This window comes from Choloepus didactylus, chromosome 15 (assembly GCF_015220235.1).
Source record: "Choloepus didactylus isolate mChoDid1 chromosome 15, mChoDid1.pri, whole genome shotgun sequence".
Classification (NCBI taxonomy): domain Eukaryota; kingdom Metazoa; phylum Chordata; class Mammalia; order Pilosa; family Megalonychidae; genus Choloepus; species Choloepus didactylus.
In genome coordinates, this window is record NC_051321.1 from 56,162,496 (window position 1) to 56,189,048 (window position 26,553).

The 26,553-nt window shown below is 38.3% G+C and overlaps 1 protein-coding gene across 1 annotated transcript in view; it reads right to left on the reverse strand.

The window, feature by feature from the left end:
* The window catches only part of FAM13C (family with sequence similarity 13 member C), a 135,333-nt gene that overhangs the window by 64,434 nt on the left and 44,346 nt on the right, over positions 1–26,553 (reverse strand). Inside the window, 1 exon segment of the mRNA XM_037803805.1 lies at positions 14,747–14,865. Coding sequence (XP_037659733.1) covers positions 14,747–14,865 — 119 coding nt within the window.

The following is a 26,553-nucleotide window of genomic DNA, read 5'->3' on the forward strand; positions in this document are numbered from 1 at the left end:
TATGTACTACAGTTAGTAGTATTTCAACATTTTTTCATAAACAGTAGCAAATGTACTATATCAATACTACAAGTCAACAATTGAGGGGGGTTGATTAGAGATAGGGGAGGATTAGAGTTTCCTTTTCTTTTTTTCTTTTTTCATCTTTCACTTTATTTCTTGTCTGGAGTAATGAAAAGTTTCTAAAAATTCAACAAAAATTAAGTGTGATGGATGCACACCTGTATGAGAGTACCCAGGGGCAAGTGATTGTACACTTTGGATCTTTGGATAATTGTATGGTATCTGAACAATCTCAATAAAAATGAAAAAAAAAAGTGAAAAAAAAATAAAAAATAAAATTAAGGGGAAAAAAAAAGATCAGAGGAAATGCAGTACTTGGAGCAATTAATCAAAGATATAAAGGACGTGAAGAAGAGCATGGCACAGGATATAAAAGACATGAAGAAGAGCCTAGAAGAGCATAAAGAAGAAATTGCAAGAGTAAATAAAAAAAAAATAGATGATCTTATGGAAATAAAAGAAACTGTCGAGGGCAGAGGGGCAAGATGGCGGCATAGGAGTGGAAGCTAAGCAGTCCCCCTGGAACAACTACAAAAAACCAGAAACAACTAGTAAATAATCCAGAATAACTGCGGGGGGACAAACGAGACCATCCACTCATCATACACCAACCTGAATTGGGAGGAATGCCCGAGAACACAGCATAAAATCTGTAAGTAAAACCTGCGGAACCAGGTCAGGAGACCCCCTCCCCCATAGCCCGAGCTGCGGAGCCGCGTGGTGCCAGAGAGAAGCTCTCTCCCAGCAAGCGAATACAGCTCAGCTGAGCTCCAACTGGGGTTTTAAGTAGCGAGTGTGAACTGCTCACTACAGGTACGCATCCCCAAAAAACCAGACAGAGGCTTTGGGTGACGACTGACCTGGGAGAGCCGGAGAGTCGCCTTGACTGGGTCTGAAGGGGACTATCTGTTTCTTTTTTGGCTCAGTGGAGAAAGCCCCAGTCATTTTAAGTTTCCAGCGCTGTGACTCAGGGAAGGGCAGAGACAGCACAAGCAGAGAGTGAGACCATTGAAATGCTAATGACCTCCACCTGAGGGGTCTGTCTTCTCTAGGAGGAAAGGGGTGGGGCCCTTTCCATTCAGAACCAGACCCCGGAGCCTGGGGGAACACGGCCACACCCCCTCACACGAGTCAAGAATTACAGGCTAACAGGAGTCACCTGCTGGGCAGAAAAGCACAGTGACCCGAGGCATCAAAGGGTGGAGCAATTTTCTAAGACACACCCGCAGGGAAACCAGATACTGAATATTTCTTCCCTCTGGGACCTGAGCCTGTGCTGGTCTGGGAAAACCTGATTTGGATAACCAAGGAAACCATGCCTAGACAACAGAAAATTGCAACCTACACTAAGAAAAACAAAGTTATGGCCCAGTCAAAGGAACAAACGTACACTTCAACTGAGATACAGGAATTTAAACAACTAATGCTAAATCAATTCAAAAAGTTTAGAGAAGATATTGCAAAAGACATAGAGGCTGTAAAGGAAGCACTGGACATGTATACGGCAGAAATCAAAAGTTCAAAAAACCTATTAGTAGAATCTATGGAAATGAAAGGCACAACACAAGAGATGAAAGACACAATGGAAACATACAACAGCAGATCTCAAGAGGCAGAAGAAAACACTCAGGAACTGGAGAACAAAACACCTGAAAGCCTACACGCAAAGGAGCAGATGGAGAAAAGAATGAAAAAATATGAGCAACGTCTCCGGGAACTCAAGGATGAAACAAAGTACAATAATGTACGTATCATTGGTGTCCCAGAAGGAGAAGAGAAGGGAAAGGGGGCAGAAGCAATAATAGAGGAAATAATTAATGAAAATTTCCCATCTCTTATGAAAGACATAAAATTACAGATCCAAGAAGTGCAGCATACTCCAAACAGAAGAGATATGAATAGGCCTACGCCAAGACACTTAATAATCAGATTATCAAATGTCAAAGACAAAGAGAGAATCCTGAAAGCAGCAAGAGAAAAGCGATCCATGACATACAAAGGAAGCTTAATAAGACTTATGTGCGGATCTCTCAGCAGAAACCATGGAGGTAAGAAGGAAGTGGTGTGATATATTTAAGATACTGAAAGAGAAAAACCGCCAACCAAGAATCCTGTATCCAGCAAAGCCGTCCTTCAAATATGAGGGAGAGTTCAAAATATTTTCTGACAAACAGACAATGAGAGACTGTGAACAAGACACCTGCCCTACAGGAAATACTAAAGGGAGCACTACAGGGTGATAGAAGACAGGAGTGTGTGGTTTGGAATACAATTTTGGGAGATGGTAGCACAACAATGTAAGTACACTGAACAAAGGTAACTATGAATACGGTTGAGAGAGGAAGGTGGGGAGCATGTGAGACACCACAAGAAAGGAGGAAAGATAACGACTGGGACTGTGTAACTTGGTGAAATCTAGAATATTCAACAATTGTGATAAAATGTACAAATATGTTCTTTTACGAGGGAGAACAAGCAAATGTCAACCTTGCAAGGTGTTAAAAATGGGGAGGCATTGGGGGAGGAATGCAATCAGCATAAACTAGAGACTGTAACTAATAGAATCATTGTATTATGCTTCCTTTAATGTAACAAAGGTGATATACCAAGGTGAATGCAGATAAGAGGGGGGGATAGGAGAGGCATGTTAGACACTTGACATTGGTGGTATTGTCTGATTCTTTATTCTACTTTGATTTAAGGTTATTTTTCCTTTTGCTGCTTCCTAGCTGTCATTTTTTTTTTCTTCTTTCTTTTGCCTCTCTACCTTCTTTGACTCTCCCTCCTGCCTTGTGGAAGTAATGTAGATGCTCTTATATAGATAGTGGTGAAGGTGGTGAACACATAAATGTATGACCATGCAGAAAACCATCGATTATTTACTTGGGATGGAATGTATGGTGAGTGAACAAAACCATATTTAAAAAAATGTGTTGATGACAAAACCTCGAGGGCAATATACTGAGTGAAATAAGCCAGACACATTAGGATAATTATTGCAGGGTCTCACTGATAGGAACTAATTACAATATGTAAACTCATAGACATGAAATATAAGGTACCAAGATATAGGACGAGGCTTAAAAATGGGGAGTGGTTGCGTAGTATGAGCAGAATGTTCAATTAGGATGAACTTAAATGTTTGGAAATGAACAGGGGTGTTGGTAACAAGACGTGAGAATAACTAACAGTGCCGAGTGGTGTGTGAATGAGGTGGAAAGGGGAAGCTCAGAGTCATATATGTCACCAGAAAGAAAGTTGGAGGTCAAAAGATGGAAATGTATAAAACTGAATCCTATGGTGGGCAATGTCCATGATCAACTGTACAAATACTAGAAATCACTTCATGAACCAGAACAAATGTATGACAATACAATTAGAAGTTAATAATAGAGGGGCATATAGGAAAGAACTATATACCTATTACAAACTATATGCTACAGTTAGTAGTATTTCAACATTTTTTCATAAACAGTAACAAACATACTATATCAATACTAGGAGTCAACAATTGAGGGGGGTTGGTTAGGGATAGGGGAGGATTAGAGTTTCCTTTTCTTTTTTTCTTTTTTCATCTTTCACTTTATTTCTTGTCTGGAGTAATGAAAAGTTTCTAAAAATTGAACAAAAATTAAGTGTGATGGATGCACAGCTGTATGAGGGTACCCAGGGGCAAGTGATTATACACTTTGGATCTTTGGATAATTGTGTGGTATCTGAACAATCTCAATAAAAATGAAAAAAAAAAAAAAGAAAAAGAAGAAGAAACAAACCCACAATTAACATAATACTTAAAAAAAAAAAAAAGAAAGAAACTGTCGAGCAAATTAAAAAGATTCTGGATACTCACAGTACAAGACTAGAGGAAGCTGAACAACGAATCAGTGACCTGGAGTACGACAAAATGGAAAATGAAAGAACAAAAGAAAGAATGGAGAAAAAAATCAAAAAAATCGAAATGGACCTCAGGGATATGATAGATAAAATAAAACATCCAAATATAAGACTCATTTGTGTCCCAGAAGGGGAAGAGAAGGGTAAAGGTCTAGAAAGAGTTTTCAAAGAAATTGTTGGGGAAAATTTCCCAAACCTTCTATACAACATAAATACACAAAGCATAAATGCCCAGTGAACTCCAAATAGAATAAATCCAAATAAACCCACTCCAAGACATATTCTGATCAGACTGTCAAATACTGAAGAGAAGGAGCAAGTTCTGAAAGCAGCAAGAGAAAAGCAATTCACCACATACAAAGGAAACAACATAAGACTAAGTAGTGATCATTCTGCAGCCACCATGAAGGCGAGAAGGCAGTGGCATGACATATTCAAAATTCTGAGAGAGAAAAACTGCCAACCAAGAATTCTTTATCCAGCAAAGCTCTCCTTCAAATTTGAGGGAGAGCTTAAATTTATCACAGACAAACAAATGCTGAGAGATTTTGCTAATAAAAGACCTGCCCTACTTGAGACACTAAAGGAAGCCCTACTGACAGAGAAACAAAGAAAGGAGAGAGAGAGATGGAGAAAGGTTCTGTAATATTAGATGAAGATGCCTTTTTAAGCCATATAGTGACCACTGAACATAAGTTTGGCTTTATTATCATCATAGTCATCATAAGACACAACCATATATTAAATTATTTTTAATTCCTTATTTCAAAGAGGAATAAACAGACATTGCAGAATGGTGACATTATGAAGGAGAAAACATACTTGGCATCACATCCTATTCCATGCTACCATTTCTTTCAGTCTATTTCAAATGGATAACTCAGGTTTATGGTATGGCATTCTTTCTAAAACACTGGAAGTCAGAAGATGAAGATACTTGCCTCACTTTTCTGACTTGCTGATTGTAAATGTAGTCATCTCACTTAACTTGTAAGATGACTCTTAGTTTTCTAATTAATAAAACAGGAATTAGACTAAGACTAATTAAAAACTATTAAATTTAAGTCAGAAAATATAGACATCTTCTGAAAATCCAAAGGAATACTCTTACACTTTTTGAGACCATTGAAAAATGTGTATTCTCAATTATGTTTTATTGGTTGGTGTAGATTAGATGCCATTGTCTGGAGATAGGCATGGGATATATAGAGCAAAGGCATATAGGGAACAGTGTTGGTGAAAATGTCTATTTATATATGGAGAGGCATCTGTTATTGTAGTCACTGAACCACTAAATTTAAGTGGCAATTATTAACTTCTATTTCATACACTGAAACAAAAGAACATTAATTGTGGACCCAAGATTTGCTATTTATTGCATAGTTAATGGAAAATACTGAACGATTTTAGCTTCTGAGTTCAGATAGAGGGTTTCGCAAAAAAAAAAAAAATCTATTTACTCTCTGATCCTTAAGCTTCTATAGTTTACAGTGAGAATTCCTATAAACAAAACAAAATTATCTCAATGCATTTAGTTCCTTGGTTCAGATAAAAATAATTTGAATAGCAAGGGTTATATGTAGGCATGTTTGTAAATATACAAAGGAGGAAGAAGCGGAAGTATTGACCTGTATTCAGATTTATTCTGCAATCTATGTATGGTGAGAATAGTGCAACAATATCCTCATCTGTAAAATTTATAACACAGCCAGTATTTTGTGATATCAGGTAAGATGATTATAAATATCTGAAAATTAAATACTATTCTGAAAAATCAAAGAAAAATAATAGAGGAGCATATAGGGAAAAAACATACCTATTGCAAACTAATTACAGTTAGTAGTATTTTAAAGTTCTTTCATCAACAGTAACAAATGTACTATACCAATACTATGAGTCAATGATGGAGGAGGGGTAGTTAAGGGTATGGAAGGATTTGAGTTTTCTTTTTTTTTGTCTGTATTTTTTTTCTGGCATAATGAAAATGTTCTAAAAACTGAAAACAAAAAATTAATTGTGGTGATGGACGCATGGCTGTATGATGGTACCGGGGGCAACTGACTGTTTGATTGTACACTTTGGATCTTTGGATAATTGGTATGTGAACAATCTCAACAAATAAAAAAATTTTTAAATAAAAAAAAAATCAACAGGCATAAACTTGACTAAACCACTGATCAGCTATGAATTCAGAACCGTGTTGACAACTGTACACCGTCAAGAGAATTATAAGGAAACAGGCTGACATCCCATTTGAAGAGAAAAGTCTGAGCACTCGAGGTTGGCCATGTGCCCCGTTCAGCTGAAGATGTTCTAACTATAGAAATCAACATGGGCTAAGTGGAAAGAGAGAACTACATGGAAAGAAAGGACTGAGCTGGGCTCTGAGACAGGAACGGAGTTAGGCAATTTCAGAGGAGAAGATGGAAGAAGAGCAGTGAGTGGGATGTGCGAGCAGTCACAAACCAGAACGTGGAGCTGGATGGAAACCCGCCTGAAAAGGAGAAACTAGTCTCCTGAGGAACAACGAGAGTTTGTTGAGCACCTACTGCAGGCCTGGCCCTGTCTGAGGGTGGACATGGAGTGTTTCATTTCCTTTTTCATAGTACACCTGAAAAAAACAAACCCGGAGACGTTAGGGAATTTGTCCAAGGAAGTAGCACAACTGGAATCAGCATTCAGGCCTGTCTATGGCCAAGACCCTTGCTCTTTATGCTACTGTATATTAGACATGTTTCCTTGGATTTATTCAACAGGCTGGGCATGGCAAAGATTGTTTTCTGTGTTGCTGTTGAATTCAAGACATTGTCTAAGAAGTCTCTGAAATCTGGCATTACTCCTGCTTCCACCCCTTATCAGCCTTTTTTCTCTGGGGCCTGTGTTTTCCTCTGTCTCTGCCTTCTGCAGGGTGGAACACTGTACTTTTGGGCCCCCAAGAGGCTTGTTCTGCTCAAGGAGTGAGAAGGGACTTTCTTCTGCCTTTACCCACAGAGTGAAACATTCAAAGAAAGAGGAGTAGAAGATGCAAATTTTGGTTTAAACTTAATGTGACCCTAAAAATCACCTTTAATTTGACCCAAACCATATATGGGTTTCAATAAACCCAAACCATAAAAGCCACATGAACCATTCAAAATTCCTTTTAAGTTATCCCTGGTAACCAAAACAAATCCACCCTCTCCTAATACTTCTCTAATATTCCTGTCTGCCCCAGACCGAGATACAACACTTTTAAGAAAAACAGGGAAAATAAAGCTATTTAATATGATTGCAGAGACTTTAAAAAGTTTGTGATACATTCCATATCTGGGGCAGTATGTGCTCTTATTTTCTTTGTATGCATAAACTTATCAACTTTCCCCAATTGCAAATTTAGTAGGAGTTCAATGGGAAAAACTTGGAAAACAAAAGCACAATGAATATTTTAAACATCACCCACCATCACTCTATCCAGAAGTAACTACCAATATAGTATTGTCTTTCAGGTATATTTCTGTACATATTTATATATTAAACAAAAACAGGATCACATGGCAATACTGTTATGTAATTGCTTTTTCCATTTATAAGTACATTATGAACATGTGCTCATTTTAAAAAAGACTCCCATAAAACATAGTTTGAAATAAGAAGTAAATCCTGCAGACTGTCATTTCCCAAGGGAGTGGTAGTACATCCCCTTTGGGGGCAATTAGGAAACTTGGGGACTATTTTCCAACTGGAACTGCTAAGTGACATCCAGTGGGCTATAGCCAAAGATACCAGAGCCCTTAGATTATTATTGAAAGAATTATTCCATGTGACTTTCAAATGTCCCCTGGGAATGTTAGTGCCAGAGGAACTTTGCCCAAAGCACAATCTGAACTAGAAAACTGGGGGCCAGTGTATGAAATAGAAATATCTAGTATATGGGGAAGGGGATTCGATTGTACTAGTTCAAATATTCCAACAAGAACCACTATCCTATGATTCCAACACATACACAAATCCAGTCTAGTTCTCTCAAAATTATCAATTATCCATTACATTTTGATGTTCTTCCATGATCAGATAACTGAAAGATTTACATCCTAAATCTCATTTCAGCTAACCATTTCAAATTCTATGCCTAGATAGCCTTGGACCCTTAAACCCAAAACCAAGAAAGCTACGAAAGATGCACGTAAAGATTTTTCTACAAAGGGCTCACTGCAGCAATACCTATAATGATGAGTACCTGGAAGTAATGACAATGCCCAATAATTTGAATTAGTTAAATAAATGATAGTATAGCCACAGAATGGACTTCTTTACAACAATTACATATGATGTAGAATATTTTGATATGGAAAAATACAATATTAAAAGTGGAAAAACAAGTTACACAGTAATGTGTCCCTAAGATTGTATATATACATATATGTATACACACACATATGTGTAAAAAATTAACTCCAAAAAATAAATTAATCCAGATGGTAAAAAATAAAAGAAAAAATAGAGAGGCAGAGAGTTGTATGTACCACTATATATACTATACATTTAGTATATGTCAACAAAGTTATTTCTTTTCAAGACATATTAAATACCTTATATAAAATATATATTAAATACTATATATTCTATTTGCTATATAATAATGGCATTTCTATATAAACACACACACATAATGTTAATAAAAAGTCTTAAGAAGGAATAACCTTGTTGACAAATACTAGGACCAAAGTAGTGAGGTCACCTTTCCCGTACTAAGAAGATAAAGAAGACTAAGTTGAAGAACAGCTACATTCCAGTGACTTCAGGAACACAGAACAATTAAACCAGCTTGTCAAATTTCTTAACTAGCTTTAAATTTATATAGTCTCTGTATCTTATAATCATTATTACAATTTCTCTGTTCAATTTATTCCAGGTAAGGCCAAGAAGCTCTCTTAAGATATTCAGATGTTAAGTGTAGAGTTTGATCTCCCAGGCATATCACTTCGAAGGCAGTGATGGAACCAAAGCTCATAAAACATGTTCTTACAGAAAATTGTATGTTAGAATGTTTGTTATGGAAAATCTTATTTGTTCACTGTAGTTAGAAATGAACTCATCACCTTTGTGACAGTTAACCTGCTACTCTAATACACAGCTTACTGGTCTTGTGTTAATAACCACACAATTATGTATAAATATTGGGTAAAAAATTAAGTCAGAATACACTGTCTAGCTTTCTACTCCTGGGCATGCTTGAAATAAATAGTGCTTCCAGACAATTCAAATCCCATTGCATCAGGAAGCCCTTTGCATGCATGATTCTTTTTTATGACCACACTAAAACAACAGCAACAACATAATAATGTACACTAAAATGGTAACAGTGGTTATATCTGGGTGATAAAATTACAAGGCAATTTTATTTCCTTGGGATTTGCTGAATTTTCCAATATCCCCACGTTTCACCTATTTTATTAGTACTAGTACTATTATTTTTAATGAGAGAATGTATCTGAGTTTCCCTTTTATCCTTATGCTGAATCATCATCTGGTTGTAATACTAACAATTTATCAAGTGGCCAAGGGCAGATTCCTTAAAAAAAAAAAGGGGGGGGGGGTTATTCCCAAAATAATCAAGTGTGGGCTATTTTTCAATCATCAGTTTAAGGATTTGGTGTGGGATTTTTTGTGTTCCACATTAGGGGAACTATTTTTAGCTCTGACTGCAAGAGCTTGTATTAATAAGATAAAGTCTTTCCATGGCTAACTGTTCAAACAACTACAGTGTTGAGCATTTTAAATTTAAGTCAGAAAGTGGCCTTAGAAATCATCCAACTCAACCCCCCAGAGATCTGAGTGAAGTGAAAAGGTCACCCGATAGGTATGAGATAAGACCTGTGTTTCTTTATTGGAATTAGGGTGTGTGTGGGGAGGTGTCCCACTCCCTTCCCATATAGTACACTCAAAAGAAGAGATGTTAGAACCCATTCTTGCCTAACCAGATACCAGGGAGTCTCAAAACTTTGTCAAGAGCTATTTTTTTAATCCTACCTCACCCTCCCGTTAAAAAATAAACAAAGAAACAAAACAAAACAAAAAACTCTGAGAACTAATGGGAAAGGTGGATGACATGCTGACCACTCCTCTGTTTCAATCCAAGAAGGTGATCTTTTCTTTTACATTATTAAAAATTTCTTTATTCATTCTTCCTCTTTTTAATAGAAATCATTGTCTCTGCTTTCCTCTGTGATAAATGTTTAAAAATAAAGAAACAATTATCTATTAAAATACACACACCCAAGTTGGCTAGCTCAAAAGCAGAAGACGAAAGTATTTATACCCCATGGGAGAGCTGTTGCCAAAAAAAATTTCCTCTTTTCATAAAGCAACTATGCCCCTAGTTTTTGTTTTACCTGGAATGTCACAAAAATAGTCAAAGCCATCAAAGGCCATTATCCTTGCTAATATTCCTGGTGTTCAACCCCCTATAACAGGGGACTTCCAGAATAAGAGGCTAATGAACTTGCAAATGTAGCAGCCAACATAATTAGTAGCAAGACAGTGCTATAGAATAGCTCGTGTTTATACAGACAAGGTCTTTAAAGACAAAAGGTTTAACATCATAAATTTTAATATAATATTTTAAACACACGTGAGTTAATCACTCTCAAAAGTAAATTTACTTAGCTGTATAAGAAGTCCCCAACTTCATTAGTATTCTTTTACTTTCATAAATTCCCCTTTGTCATAGCCAAGTGTTTACAGGATTGGCAGTAACTTTAGCTACAAAAATCAATCAAACTGATACATATTCATCAAACGGCTGCTCCCAACAGATTGATGGTGCTCTTCTTGATTCTATTACCAAGGAGAGTAAGAGCTTAAGCAAATCACAGTTTATCTAGGTGTCAAACTAGAGACTGATGGGGTTGTATTAAACGAGTATTACTAAGGCTTCTTCCAGCTCTAACTAAATGCAGTTCTATAATTTTACATGCTTTGAAAGTGCCAGGAGTCCTGAGGAGCCTGCTGAGTACTAGAAAACCCAAGCCCCTCCACTCAGGTGCACTGGAGATCCACGTTAAACTGTAAACACATCATCTTGGAAAAGGTGCCAGGAAGACACTATCAGCCTTTACCTTAAGACTAAGCTCCAGGTACCTCTCAGAGTCCCCAGGATCAGCAGTGACCTGGAAGAAAAGTGCTGAAGCAGACTTTGTAAATCAAATGCCTACAGGAGCCAGGCAAAGAGCATAACTAAACGGGGAGAGCTGGGTGGGGAATTGTCAAAAAATGGAGTGCTCATTACTCATCTTAGAAGGGCAGCTGCTCCTCAGTTCCAGCTAATTGTTGCTTTGTAGGAATGTAGGCACTGGTTAGTTATTTTAATTTTTCAAAAGAAAGCCAAAAAAGCTATAAAAATAAAATCCTGATTTTAAAATACTGACTACAATATTAACTAAAAATATTTTAAAATAGTGCAATCCAGCTATTTCTCCAGGCCGTACAGATATGACCACAGTCACACACAGATGTGACTATAGAAAAGGGGCAGGGAGATGCTTTAAAGATGGAGGAAGGGACCACGAGCCAAGGAATGTGGGTGACCTATGGAAGATGGAAAAGGCAAGGAAACAGATTCTCCCTAGAGCCTCCAGAAAGGAATGCAGCCCTGCCAACACCTTGATTCTAGCCCAGTGAGACCTGTGTTGGAGTTCTATCCTGCGGAAACACGAAGTAATAAATTTGTGTTATTTTAAGCCACAGTTTGTGGTAATTCATCACAGCAACAATAGAAAACTATTTTATTGTATGTTTACACAAAAGTACACACTTTGGCAAAAATATTCATAGACCTCCGTAAAGCTCATCTACAGCCATAGATAAAGGCTCCTTGTGCTAGAAAGAGTCCAAGACATAAAATGTTTTAAGACAAATGGGTAGAAAACTACTTCTCCTTGGTATGCATGGGAAGATCAACACCCATCCCACTTCATGAGCTCACTCAGCTTGCAAATCTCATTTCTGGATGGATTCATTCGCTGAAGACTGTTTAACTCCTCCTTCGAAGTTCACCCAAATGAGGTGTGACCCCTTAACAACTCCTGGCTGCAGAAAAATCTTTCTTCCCTCTCCCATGGTGTTCATTATATTAATTGCATTCTCCCCCATCCCCAAGAAGGTGGCATTTTACACCTGCCTGGTTTAACCTGGCTTCTTCCCTCACCCTGAGGCAGCCCCAGGTCTAGAGGGTCCTGTTACAGTATCAGGTCTCTATCACAATCTTACCAGGCATGAAACGCCTGCACCTGGTCATGTGCTGGCTTAAACAGAATAGTGCTGCCAGGAATGTGAGCTACCTGATTCAAAGTTGTTTTTAGCTTCAGATCTTATTTCGCCAGTTCATCAACTTTCACAAGCCCTGTAATATTTTGAGATGGAATGTTTTAAGTTCCATTAGAATGTCCTTGGATGGTGCCACCATGGTAGTGGTAAGTAACTCTGTAGTTTAAAGATTACCAGCCCTATCTAAATACTAAATCTAACAGTACTGGACATAGCTAGCCTCAGACTTCTCCTGGCCTGTGACTTAATAGAAACTGGCATATACAGACAGTGGTGCACCGGCCTTACTGCAAGGTATGCATAGATAATCACTGATTCCGAGCTAGCATGAAAGCTACACTTAGTAACAAGGAAGTTTACCTTTGTGGGAATTTCCATAATGTTAGTTGTAAAATTCATGTGAATCATATCTTGTTGCCACGCATATAAATAAATACACTTGCCAAGTCCTGGGTACAGTTTTTCAGTACTGAATTTTTAAAAGCTTAATTAAGTGGATGGTAGACTACCTTCAGCTGATCTCGCTCAATGAGTTAAATCCTATGAGAATGGGAAACTGAGGCCAAACGGGGAAAGAGGAGAGAAGGCCTACAGGATATGTGGGATCATGTGGAAGTTTCCTAAGGTGTGGAGGAAGAGAGACCAGATCTGCTTTTGCAAGAAGCAGCCGATCCTTGTGGGACTAGAAGTTAACACTGGCTTAATAAGGGGAGGCTGCACAGTGACCCTAAACCTGGCTTCCTTCCTAACCTGCCAAGCACAGGAGGTCTATGAGCCTCCTAAAATTTTACACCAGCTTTTCTGTTCTGGTGCATCTTTTTATTTCCTGAGCAAAAGTGGCATTAATCTCTGAGAATCTGAATAAAGCTGTAAAGCCTCCAAAATCTAAGAATTGCTTCTCTGTATGTTTCCTCATAATGCTTCCTCATCTTACCCACTACTGTTGGTCCTTAATTATTCAGATGTGAATATTCCCACCACAGAATCCAGTAACATTTCTGACTTGCCCTCTGAAAACAGTACAAATACCAATTACCTTCCCCACTGGGAATGGGATAAAAAGTGGTTTTAAGCATCACTGAAAAGGTTAGTTGCTCTTTTCCCATATCAGCCATTGTCCAATATTCACCCCAAAGGGCCGCCATACATTCCATATAAAAATAAGACTGATTTCATTTTATTGTTTCTTTGTTTGTTTTGATTCTTACTATTTTGAAATATGCATGTGAGTCTTACTGGCTTTACTCTTCCTGGGAGAGGCAGTCATCAGTCTGGTTGCTTGCTAAGCTGATTCTAGCTAGCCTGAAAAAGCTTTATTACAATAAGGCCTCGAATCGGAGGGAGAATATCCTGATCAGCAGGGAAACAACAAGGTTGAGTCCAACTGGTGTTCCCTAAGGTCAGGTAAGACATGGCAACTTGCCAGGAGAGTTGCAAAAGGTTCCCAGGAATCCAACTGGATAGCAGAACACCATACCTTTAGAGGCCCCTCTAACCTTTTGGGGAGCTATGATTCTAAATTTAGTACATTGGGTATTTTAAAACACAATTACATAGCACAACCAATCTTCTCTGTTGTTGTTGATGCATTTAGACTCTGATGCCCTACAAAAAAAAAAAAAAAAAAAAAAAAAAAAAACCCTAAAGGTCATGCTCAGAAACACAGCATTCCTTTTCCATTGAGTGAGGGCTATGATATCATCCATACACAAGATCTTACAAAGATAGCTGACACAACTAGGGGTTGAATTCTTTCTTCTGTTTATTTCCAGAAGAGATTTTCCATAGACAGCTGCAATGCCAGTCTCCCATCAGAATGCCATGCCAAGCTTTCCACAGGCAGCTTTCCACCCCCACTCCAGCCTGTATCCAGAGCCAGCTCCAGCAAGTCTAGTGGACCAGAGAGGTCAGCCTGGGGGCTGCCTCAGGACTTAATGCCACCATTTAAGTCAGCCCACTAGCCCCACTCTTCCTTTGTAGGTTCAAATTCTGGCTCAGCCTTTTGCTACCTATGCAACAGCAGGTAAGGGACTAAATGTCTTGCAGCCTCAGCCCCTCTTCCCTACCCCTCCCTTAACACGGGGCTGAGTGCTGGCTTTCAGAGAAATTTAGTGAAGGCTAAATGAGAGACTATGTGAAAAGCCCTGGGCATGATGCTGCACTGTCATCACTGGTTATCCGTATCACGGAGGGAAGCCCAACCACCTCCAGCCGAGAATGAGACAGGGCCAAAGGAACAGACAGCCCCGCCCGTCACTGCTCTCTGAGCTTTAGGCTGATTATCTTCAAACTGGAGACAAAGAAAGGAGGTTTTTTAAATTTTTCTTACACCCAGACCCCATGATTCTCCTCCTGGGCCCTTTCAAGCAGCTTCTTTGACTCTCAGGAAGCCTTGGCTCTTATGTGGAGGGGGCAGGTGCTCGCACTACCATTTCTGTGAAATGCACCCCAGGCACAGCACAACTTCTGACAACAAAGGGCCCACCTTGGTGGAAGGCACACTGTCTCTTGGCACCTGAAGGTGTTGTTTTGTGGACTCTCATGAGCTGGCGTTGCTGCTCTCCCCTGGCACTCCGACTGGCCGGGCACCACATGCTCTGTCTCCTGCAAGAAGCAACGGCAAAAGTAGATGAGCTGTCAGCAGCAGTCAGTTCCATGGGATTCTTCAGCTGGGGGTCGGTCGCAGAGCAGAGGAGCAGCAAGATATAACACATTCTCCTGATTTTAGTGGGGGAGAGGGAGTCAGTTAGTGATCCAAACTGTAAAAAGCCTGTTTCTATCAGTCAATTCCTAAAAGATTAGAGAACAGAAGTTACCCCAGAAAAAAAAAAAAAAAAAAAAAACAAATGTCTTAAAGATCTGATATACCCATTCAAAGAAAATTTCATAGCTATTGAAAATTACATTGTAGAAGGGCATTTAATGATGACATATATCTGAAAGTGTAATTTCTAGAAAAATATCTATAGCATGAGCCCATTTTTTGCAAACAAACATGTATGAATGTATGTGCACACACACACACACACACATACATACACACACACAAATTGGGATGATAGAAACCAAAATCTTAACAGTGACTCATTCTTACATGTTATACTGTTGTGTTTTTTTTGGGGGGGGGGGAGCATCTGTATTTTCTAAATTTTCTGCAATGACATACATTTAAGTTAGTCTAAAAACTAAGAACAGACCATTTTAATGAACCCCAAATCCCAAACATACTGATATCTCTCTCTTCTCTCTCTCATGCATAACCCCTGCCAACACACATAATTACTACTGGCTACACTGCATTCAAAGAAACCAGTACATGGGCAATCCCATGATGCTATCCACTCATTAATTTAGAAAAACACCAGAAGGCTGAACTTACTGGAGGATATTGTAAAACCACCTGTACTGCTTTGTATATATTATGTCCCCCAGAAAAAGTCACGTTCTTTGATGCAATCTTGTGGGGACAGATATATTAGTGGGGATTAAGTTGGAACATTTGGATTAGGTTGTTTCCATGGAAATGCGCCCCACCCAACTGTGGGTGATAACTCTGGATAATTTCCACGGAGGTCTGGCCCCACCCATTCAGCATGGGCCTTGATTAGTTTACTGGAGCACTATATAAGCTCAGACAGAAGGAGCAGGCTTGCTACAGCCAAGAGAGAAACTTGGAAAAATTCACAGGAGCTGAGAGAGGAGCTGTAGATGAGAGACACTTTGAAGACAGCCATTGAAAGCAGACTCTTGCTCCAGAGAAGCTAAGAGAAGACAAATACCCCAAAAGCAACTAAGAGTGATATTTTTGAGGAACTGCAGCCTAGAGAGCAATGTCCTGGGAGAAAGCCATTTTGAAACCAGAACTTTGGAGCAGACACTAGCCACGTGCCTTCCCAGCTAACAGAGGTTTTCTGGATGCCATTGACCATCCTCCAATGAAGGTACTCAATTATTGAACACTTTATGGCTGTAAGACTGTAACTTTATAACCAAATAAACCCCCTTTATAAAAGCCGATACATTTCTGGTGTTTTGCATTCCAGCAGCATTAGCAAACCAGAACACCACCCAAGCTAAAACACAATCTGGATACAATACAAGGACACACCCACTAAAAAGGAAAGCTTTATATATGTCCAGCAGTTAAACAACAGTCTTTAAGCCATTCCAAACCTCTGACAATTTTTCTTGGGAAAAAATGACCCCTCTTTACCTGAAAAATGAGATACTAAAACCAAAATCACTTATTTCACTCAGAAATTCAGTAAATCCAGATGGCTACCATTGGATAGTCAATGCATCCAAGTCATGCAGTGAATTTGGGTGACTGTACAATATATTGTAGTGTAAGCATAGACCCAGTCCCTCTATTAGGGGTGTGGGTTGAAGTCAGTAAAAGGTGCCAATGTGTCAGGTTTTCAGAAGTTTTTCCACAAACATTAGAATAAACTGGTGGAGCTATTTGCAAAATAGTAATTCCAAGCTTCCAAAACTAAATCATATGAATGCCTTTCAGATTAAAGAGGAAGGGGGAAATGGAGATTGGGAGCAGAGCTGAAAGAAAGGAAAAAATAATTATGCCTACCAAGAAGTTTTCTTTAATTCAATTTTTCCCAATCTCCAGTTTTAGGTAAGAAGGCAATTCATATGAAAATTTCTCACTAGTATGCACTGGTTCTCTAGACTTAGTTTCTTTTGAAAGTTTCTGCAGGTAACCAATATTGATTAAGTTCTTCCCAAACAGTGGTTTCCCAAAGAGTGAGACAGCTCTGCTTCTCATGAGGTATGTGACAAGTTACATAAATTATCTGGGTGTCAGTTTCCTTGTCTGTAAAATGGGGATAGTATCACCAACCACAAAGTTGTTAAGCAATATGTCATTAGTGTCTGTCTCAGTGCCTGCCACCTGGAGGCATGCAGCGGATGTTAACTATTGATAATGATTACTGATAACTAATGATAATGATATTGATAACTACTGATAATGATAATATCCTTTTTATAAAAATTTCCTTCAGAATATCCCAGAATATTTTTCTGAAACTAATGCTAAGGGAATTGCTGGAGATTTAAATGAGTTCAGCAAAAGAAAACCTATTTAATGGTAGAATGCTTGCTTCAGGTTTCTATACTAATAACGATACTTTAAATATCATATTTCAAAATCTCAATACTTTTAGGCCTTCAGAATGGCACTTGTAATCTCTAAGAAGTTTAAACAACCAATGACCATTTTTTAAAAATTTTACCCTTTTAGTAGTTTTTTGTTTTTTTCCAAAGGCAGTATTTTATCTAATTCTTTGAACCCTCAAGGAAGTGAAAGGGGGAAAAAGAGAGGACCAAGAACAAATAAGCCACACACTACTTGACTCCCTTGAATCTAAAGATTTATTTTTGAGGTGAACGAGAGCAGCTCAGAGAAAATGCTTCCTTAATCTGCTTAGCTCAAATGTCTCAGAGCATTCCAAGAACAGAACATTTCTCTGAAATGGGTGGATTAGAAGTATTTGGGGACAACTGACAATTGAGTCTGTTATCTGTATGGAGAAGAAAGCAGCACTGTCAGCTATGCTTCTTTGCTCACTAAGAATTTCAAACTTCAAGCCTGTATGGGGGTGGTGGTAAAGATCAAGTAAGGAGTTGAGTACAATTATCCTGGATATCGATCAATAGAGCAGGCTTTGATGTGAAATACAGGCATGTGATAGGTGCAGCCCATGCCAATGCCAAAAAGAAGATCATGCTCCAAATTCCAGATCTTCAAAACCCCTTGGGATCAGAAACCCATCTACACCCTCTCTCTGAGAATGATGAATGTTTTCTTCCTTATGAACTTGGAAAATCTTTTACTCACAAGAAACGGAGTAGAGATTTTCAGTTAGTTCCTTCCACTCCATTATCTCTCCATGAAAAGGCCGTGTGTGGGCCAACAGCCCCAGCTAAGCCCACATGGGAATCAGTAAGCCTTCATTTGATTCTAACTCCAAGGCTTCAATTTTTCCAGCTGAGGCCACAGACATCAAGGAGCAGAGACAAGACCTCCCTACTGTGCCCTAGGTGAATTCCTGACTCACCGAAACCATGAGAAGTTAATCAATGATTATTGTTATTTTAAATCTTGGGGTAACTTGTTTACACAGCAACAGATAACTAAAACACCATTACCTCTCCCCTATTCTAAAATGCCATCAATTCTAAGAGCCATAATTAATTTGTTTAGATAGAGCATTATAGGAAAAAATTATACCACATTAAGTACACCCATTAATTTTATGACAAACTCAAATTTCAGAAATGTGAAAGTGCGACAAGATGTATGTGTTAGCATCAAGGAACTCGGAAGCATGCTCAGTGGAGCACTCTACTATGAGTGACACAAAAGAAGTCTGGTCCGGGGGATATACCTAGAAAAGGCAGCTGAAGATGCAAGAATATCATAAGAAATAGGGGAGTAAAACTCAATCCTTAGTTATCGCAGATTTTAAAAATAATTTCATGCTTTCCCTTAAAGAAGGAAGACAGGAGGAAAAGGTATACACTCCATTCAATTAAGAAAACAGTGGCACCTTTAAAGGTATTATGCTACTAATTGTCATTTATTCAAAAAAGGATATCAATTTCCTTTACAAAAAAAAGGGTGGTAATACCCATCATGTGTGTCTACCTCCATAATAGGGATTTAGTCAGACACTCAAGAGACCAGGGCTCACCCACTAGGCAAAATATCTGTTCCAGTTGACTCTACTACCTAACAAAGTTAACAGCCTGTCAAGGATAAAAAGGGCAGCCAAAGAAAGTTCTTATAGAAGATAATGTACTCATGGGTGATCAAGAATTAACCTTTTCTCTCCATGCCCCTACCACAAAAATTAGAGCATTGGATAAGTAAAGAAAAAAACCAAAACCACAATATAGCAAAACTTACAGGATGCAGCAAAAGTAGGGCTCAGAGGGAAATTTAGAGCTCTATTTATATACATTAAAAAAGAAGAAAGGGGACTTCCAAGAAGATGTCAGAATAGGTGAGGCAGAGCAAACTTCTCCATGAAGAAAACTAGAGAAAGGGCAGAGAGCCCCCAGGACAGTGGTTCCAGGGTACAAGCAGTCAGAGAGGGATCTCCACAATACATAGTGGGGACTTGGGTGTAAAGTGGAGAAATTATGTCTGAAAGGATGCAGTGAGTTTATTCAACCAGGATTGCCACCAGCGTCTGGTGGCTGGAGCCAGCCGCCAAGAGGAGGAGGGAGTGGCTCACCACTCCCCGCATCCATCCCAGTAATTCACTGGGGAGATAACCCCTCACAGCACTGTGGTTGGGAGCTCCCATGAGGGAACTGGGAATTCAGCGGACCTGTCTAGACTGCATTTACTCTGCCTCCACAGAAGTCCGCAGTGTACATGGGCAGAAGGTGGGGAAAGACGAGGGTGCCACATGGAAGCACCAAGAGCCCCTCCTCCTTCCCAGAGGCTTGCAGGCACACGTTGGACAGGGACTGGGGTGCATCTGAGCTGCAGGGTGAGATGCGCAGCCCCACAGCCTGAGAGTGATCCACTTAGAGGTCCAGGAATCACCAGACCCATGGTGCCATAAAGCAGACTCCCCGCTGAACTGCACAGGGCCTGTCCCCACCACCAGGGCTGCATATGGACAACAAGTGTACTGACTGGAGACCCGCTCAGTGGGTAGGCCCAGTGGGGAAATGCTGGCTTGAGGATAAGAGGAGGCTCAAGAATTCCATCTCCTGGGAAGACACAAAACGTGCAATCCAACAAGCTGTGGTTCTGCCAAATTTTAAATAAATGTCCAGATAATCCCGCATCTCCCAAAATAACCTTATCAAGATAAGTAACTGCCATGAAGCCAACAGAAAATCACAAAGCATATGAAGACCCAAGTAGACAAGGACAAGTCAAATGACCAAAGTAAGAAGCTGGAGGAAAAACAGAAGCTGGAGGAATTAATCAAAGAAGTACATACAAATCTTGAAAACAACTTCAATGGGTAGGCTAAAGACATAAATGACATCAAGAAAACTCTAGAAGAGCATGAAGAAGAATATGAAAAAGGAAATAAAACAATAGCAGATCTCATGGAAATAAAAGGTACTGTAGATAAAATTAAAAATACCCTAGAGACACACAACAGCAGATGTGAAGAGGCAGAAGAATGAATAAGTGAACCAGAGGACAAGGCAACTGAATGTGAAAGCAAAGAAGAACAATTGGTGAAAACTGAAAACTTTGAAAGGGATGCCAGGGAAAGGATGGACAACAAGAAGTGAACAAATGTAAGAATCATTGATGTCCCAGAATGGGAAGAGAAGAGTAAAGAGCTAGGAAGAGTATCTGAGGACATCAGTGGGGAAAACTTTCCAATCCTTAAAAATGACATAAATATGCAAATCAAGGAAGTCCAATAATCTCCAAGTAGAATAAATCCAAATGGACTCACTCCAAGACATATACTAATCAGACTGTCAAATGCTGAAGAGAAGGAGGAAGTCCTGAAAGCAGCAAGGGAGAAGGGATTCACCAAATACAAGGGAAACAATGTAAGACTAAGTAGTGACTACTCAGCAGCCACCATGGAGATAAAGCGGCCATGGTATGACATATTTAAGATTCTGAGAGGGAAAAACTGCCAGCCAAGGATTCTTTACCCAGAAAAACTCCTTCAAAATAGAGGGAGAGTTTAACATTTTCACAGACAAACAATGCTGAGAGAATATTGTTAACAAGAGACCAGCCCTGCAAGAAATACTAAAGGGAGTTCTACCAGCTGAGAAAAGAAGAAATGAGACAGATCTCTGGAGAAGGGCACAAAACTGAAGAGTATTAGTAAAGGTAAATTAAAGGAAAAAATGAGAAGGGGGGAAACTAGACCCAACAACTAAAAACCAAAGGACAAGATGGCTGGTTCAAGAACTGACTTCACAGTAATCATTTTGAATGTGAATGGATTAAACTCTCCAATTAAAAGATAGAGACTGGCAGAATGGATTAAAAAGTATGATCCATCAATATGCTGTTTACAAGAGGCTCAACTTAGACAAGAGATTAAAACTGAAAGGATGGAAAAAAATATTTCACACAAGCTGCAACCAAAAGAAAGTAGAGGTAGCTAGACTAATATCAGATAAAATAGACTTTAAATGCAAAGATGTCATAAAAGACAAAGAAGTACATTATCTATTAATAAAAGGGACAATTCACCAAGAAGAAATAACACTCATAATGTTTATGCACTCAATCAAGGAGCTCCAAAGTACATGAGACAAACATTGGCAAAACTGAATGGAGCAACAGACATTTCTACAATAATAGTGGGAGACTTCAATACACCACTCTCTTCTATAGATTGAACAACCAGTAGGGGACCAATAAGAAAACTGAGAACCTAAACAATGTGATAAATGAATTAGAGTTAACAGACATATATAGATCATTACATCCCAAATTACCAGGATATACATTCTTCTCTAGTGCTAATGGAACATTCTCCAGGATAGATCATATACTGGGGCACAAAACAAGACTTAATAAATTCAAAAGACTGAAATTATTTAAAGCGTATTTTCTGACCATAATGGAATGCAACTAGAAATAAATAACCACCAAAGAACCAGAACTTTCACAAATATATGGAGGTTAAACAGCACACTCCTAAACAATCAGTGGGGTAAAGAAGAAATTGCAAGATATATTGGTAAATATCTGGAGATGAATGAAAATGAGAACAACGCATATCAAAACCTATGGGATGTGGCAAAGCAGTGCTGACAGGAAAATTTTTAGCTCTAAATGCATACGTTAAAAAGGAAGAAGGAACTAAAACCAAAGACCTAACTGAACAACTGAAGAGGCTACAGAATGATCAGCAAACAAACACTAAAGCAAGTAAAAGAAAATAAATAACATAGATAAAAGCAGAAATAAATTATTGGAAAACAGAAAAACAATAGAGAGAATAAATAAAACCAAAGGTAGTTTCTTTGAGATCAGTAATATTGACAAACCCTTAGCTAGACTGACAAAGTCAAAAAGAGAAAAGACCCAAATAAACAAAATCTGAAGTGAGAATGGGGTCATTATTATGGATCCAAAAGAAATTTTAAAAATCATAAAAGGATACTATGAACATCTGTATGCCAACAAACTAGACAACTTAGAGGAAATGGGAATTTTCCTAGAAACACGTGAACAACCTAGACTGACCAAAAAGAAAAAGAAGACCTCAACAAACCAATCACAAGTAAAGAGATCCAACTAGTCATCAAAAATCTTCCTACAAATAAAAGTCAAGGGCCAGATGGCTTCACAGGGGAATTTTACCAAACTTTACAAAAAGAACTGACACCATTCCTGCTCAAACTCTTTAAAAAAACTTGAAGAAAAAGGAACATTACCTAACTCATTTTATGAAGATACGTCACCTTAATACCAAATTGAATCCAAAGGCACATTAAAAGAATCATACACGACTAAGTGGGGTCCATTCCACGCATGCAAAGATGGTTCAACATATGAAAATCAATGTAATACAACACATTAACAAATTGAAAGGGAAAAATCAAACGATCATCTCAATAGATGCTGAAAAAAGCATTTGACAGAATTCAACAAAACACTTTGAAAGGTAGGAATTAAAGGAAACTTCCTCAATATGATAAAGGGCAGATATGAAAAACCCACAGCCAGCACAGTACTCGATGGTGAGAGACTGAAAGCCTTCCCCCTAAGATCAGGAATGAGACAAGGATCCCACTGTCACCATTATTATTCAACATTGTGCTAAAAGTACTAGTCAGAGTAATTCAGCAAGACAAAGAAATAAAAGGCATCCAAATTGGAAAGGAAAAGGTAAAACTTCATTATTTGCAAATGATATGATCTTATATTTGGAAAATCCTGAGAAATTGATAACAGAGCTACTTGATCTAATAAATTGAGCAGAGTGGAGGATACAAGACCAACAAGCAAAAGTCAGTAATGTTCCTAGACACTAGTAATGACCTAACTGAAGAGGCAAGCAAGAAAAAAATATTCCATTCACAATAGCAACTGAAAAAATCAAGTACCTAGGAATAAACCAAGGATGTAAAAAGACCTCTACACAGAAAATTACAAAATTTTACTAGAAGAAATCAAAGAGGACCTAATTAGGTGGAAAGATATTCTGTGTTCTTGGATAGGAAAGCTAAATGTCATCAAGATGTCAATTCTACTTAAACTGATCTACAGATTCAATGGAATTCCAATCAATATTCCAATAACCTACTCTGAGGACTTGGAAAAGCTAGTTATCAAATTTATTTGGAAGATAAAGGGGCTTCAAGTTGCCAAAAGTATTCTAAAAAAAGAAGAACAAAGTGGAAGGAGTTATACTTCTGGCTTTGAAGCCTACTATAAAGCCCCAGTGGTCAAAACAGCCTGGTACTGGCGCAGAGGTAGACATTGATCAATGGAATCAAATCAAAAGTTTGGAAATAGACCGAAGATCTATGGTCAACCAATTTTTGATAAGGCCCACAAATCCACTGAACTGGTACAGAACAGGCTCTTCAACAAATGGTGCTGGAAAAACTGGATATCCATAGCCCAAAGAATGAAAGAAGTCCCCTGCCTCACATCCTGTACAAAAATTAACTCAAAGTGGATCAAAGGCCTCAATGTAAAAGACAGTACCATAAAACTCCAAGAAGATAATATAGGGAAACATCTTCAAGACCTAGTACTAGAAGGTAGTTTCTTAGACCTTACACCCAACATAAAATCAATGAAAGAAAAAAATAGATAAATGGGAACTCCTCAAAATCAAAAGGACTTTTGCATATTGGTCTTATCAAAAAGGTGAAGAGGCAGCTAACTCATTGGCATAAAATATTTGAAAACCACCTATCTGAAAGAGACTGATACCCAGCATATATAAAGAAAGTCTACAACTCAACGACAATAGTACAAACAGCCCAATTATAAAGTGGGCAAAAGATATGAAAAGACATTTTTTCTGAAGAGGAAATACAAATGGCAAAAAAAAAAAAAAGCCATGAAAAACTGTTCATTTTCACCAGCTATCAGAGAAATGCAAATCAAAATCACAATGAGATATCACCTCACACCAATAAGAATGGCTGCCATTAAACAAACAGGAAACTACAAATGCTGAAGAGGATTTGGAGAAACTGGAACTCTATTCATTGCTGGCAGGAATGTATTATGGTACAGTCACTGTGAAAGACAGTCTGGCGGTTCCTCACAAAACAAGATATTGAATTACCCTACAATCTGGCAATTTTACTTCTCAGTAAATACTCAGAGGATCTGAAAGCACTGACATGAACAGACATTTGCACACTGATGTTCATAGCAGCATTTTTCACAATCGCCAAGAGATGGAAACAATCCAAGTGTCCTTCAACAGACTAGTGGATAAACAAAATGCAGTATATATATACAATGGAATACTATGCAGCAGTAAGAAGGAACAAGGTCCTGAAACTTGCGACAACATGGATGAACCTTGAAGACAATGCTGAGTGAAATAAGTAAGACACAAAAGGAGAGATGTTGTATGTTATCACTAATATGAACTCCCTGAACAGTGTAAAATCAGTGTCTTATAATGTAGTATATAGAGGACCTACAGATAGACAGAAGCTAGTGAAGGGGGAATGATTATCTAACATGTACAGACATGTTAATGAGGGTAAACGTAAAGGTATGAGAATGGACAGGGGTGATGATAGTTTGTTAATGGAACTGTAAGTATCAGTGCCACACTGAAGGCGAACATGATTGAAAGGGGCTGTTTAAAAGTATGTATCCCACAGATTAGTACTACAAATATAAATAAGTGCTTACATGATCTACTTCTAAGGTATGACACTGGTACAAAGAGTTAACAATAGAATGAGATATGGGAAAAACTACCTATTGCATATTATAGACTATATGTAATGGAAATACCTTACTAGTACCACACTAACACTAGGGATAAATAATTAGGGGCTGATAAGGGCATTGGGGGTGTTTTGTATTATGATAATTGTCTAAAATTGAGAGTGATGATGATTGTACAACTAATTTAAGACCATGTGAAACACTGTTTATCTTGGACAGTATACATGTTCTGTGAAATTAGGAACCCCCTACTTAATAAGTCAAACCCTCAATACTGAGACTTGCTCTTGTGAAACTTACGGCTATAAAAGGGAGGCTAAGGCTACCTCTAATTATGCCTAAGAGGCACCTCCAGAGATCCTCTTTTGTTGCTCAGATGTGACCTTTCTCTCTCTAAGCACAACTCTGCAAAGAAATTTATTACTCTCCCCCCTACATGGGACATGACTCCCAAGGGAGTGAGTCTCCCTGGAGATATGGGATATGACTCCTAGGAATGAGCCTGGCCCTGGCATCGATGGATTGAGAATGCCTTCTTGATCAAAAGGGGGCAAAGAAAACAAAATAAGGTTTCAGTGGCTAAGAGAATTCAAATAGAGTGAAGAAGCTATCTTGGAGGTTACTCTTATGCAAGCTCCAGCTAAATATTCCAAATGGTCACAGTATGCCAATCCCTAGGTCCCTTTCTGAGACTCTATAAAAAGTTTCACTCACTAAGTTTATTTTTTCAGAAACTTAAAACTTCCAGTGTTCCTATACTAGATAAGTCCCAAAACCCAGAGGCAATAGCCTCTTCAAGAACATCAACTGGATGCAGCCCCCTTTCCCATAATGTCAACACCCCTTTTGAACAGGTTAGGGTCATCACTGTCTAAATATCCCTGAATATCAAGAAAGTGATTAACAACAGACAAGATAGGCTATAACTATAGCTACTTGTTAAATTGTACTTTGAAAGTTAACATCTTTCTGTATAGATGTTATATTTCACAATAAGTTAATAACTGAAACTGTGGAGCTATAATCCATAAAATTCTTTGAAATTTACTATATAACTACTTGTTAAATCGTACGTTGAAAGTTATGACATTTCTTTATATGTGTTATATTTCACAATAAGGAAATAACTGAAATGGTGGAACTGCCACCCATAACATTCTTTGAAATTTGCTAACTACTTGTTAAATCATACTTTGAAAGTTAACACTTTTCTGTATATATGTTAGATTTCACAGTACAAAAATGCTAAAAAAGAGAACAATCTCAAATTAATTACCTAACTTCATATCTTAACTAAAAAAGAAGAGCAAATAAAACCTAAAGTTAGCATATGGAAGGAAACAATAAGGATTAGAGTGAAGATAATGAAATGGATTATAGAAAAACAATTG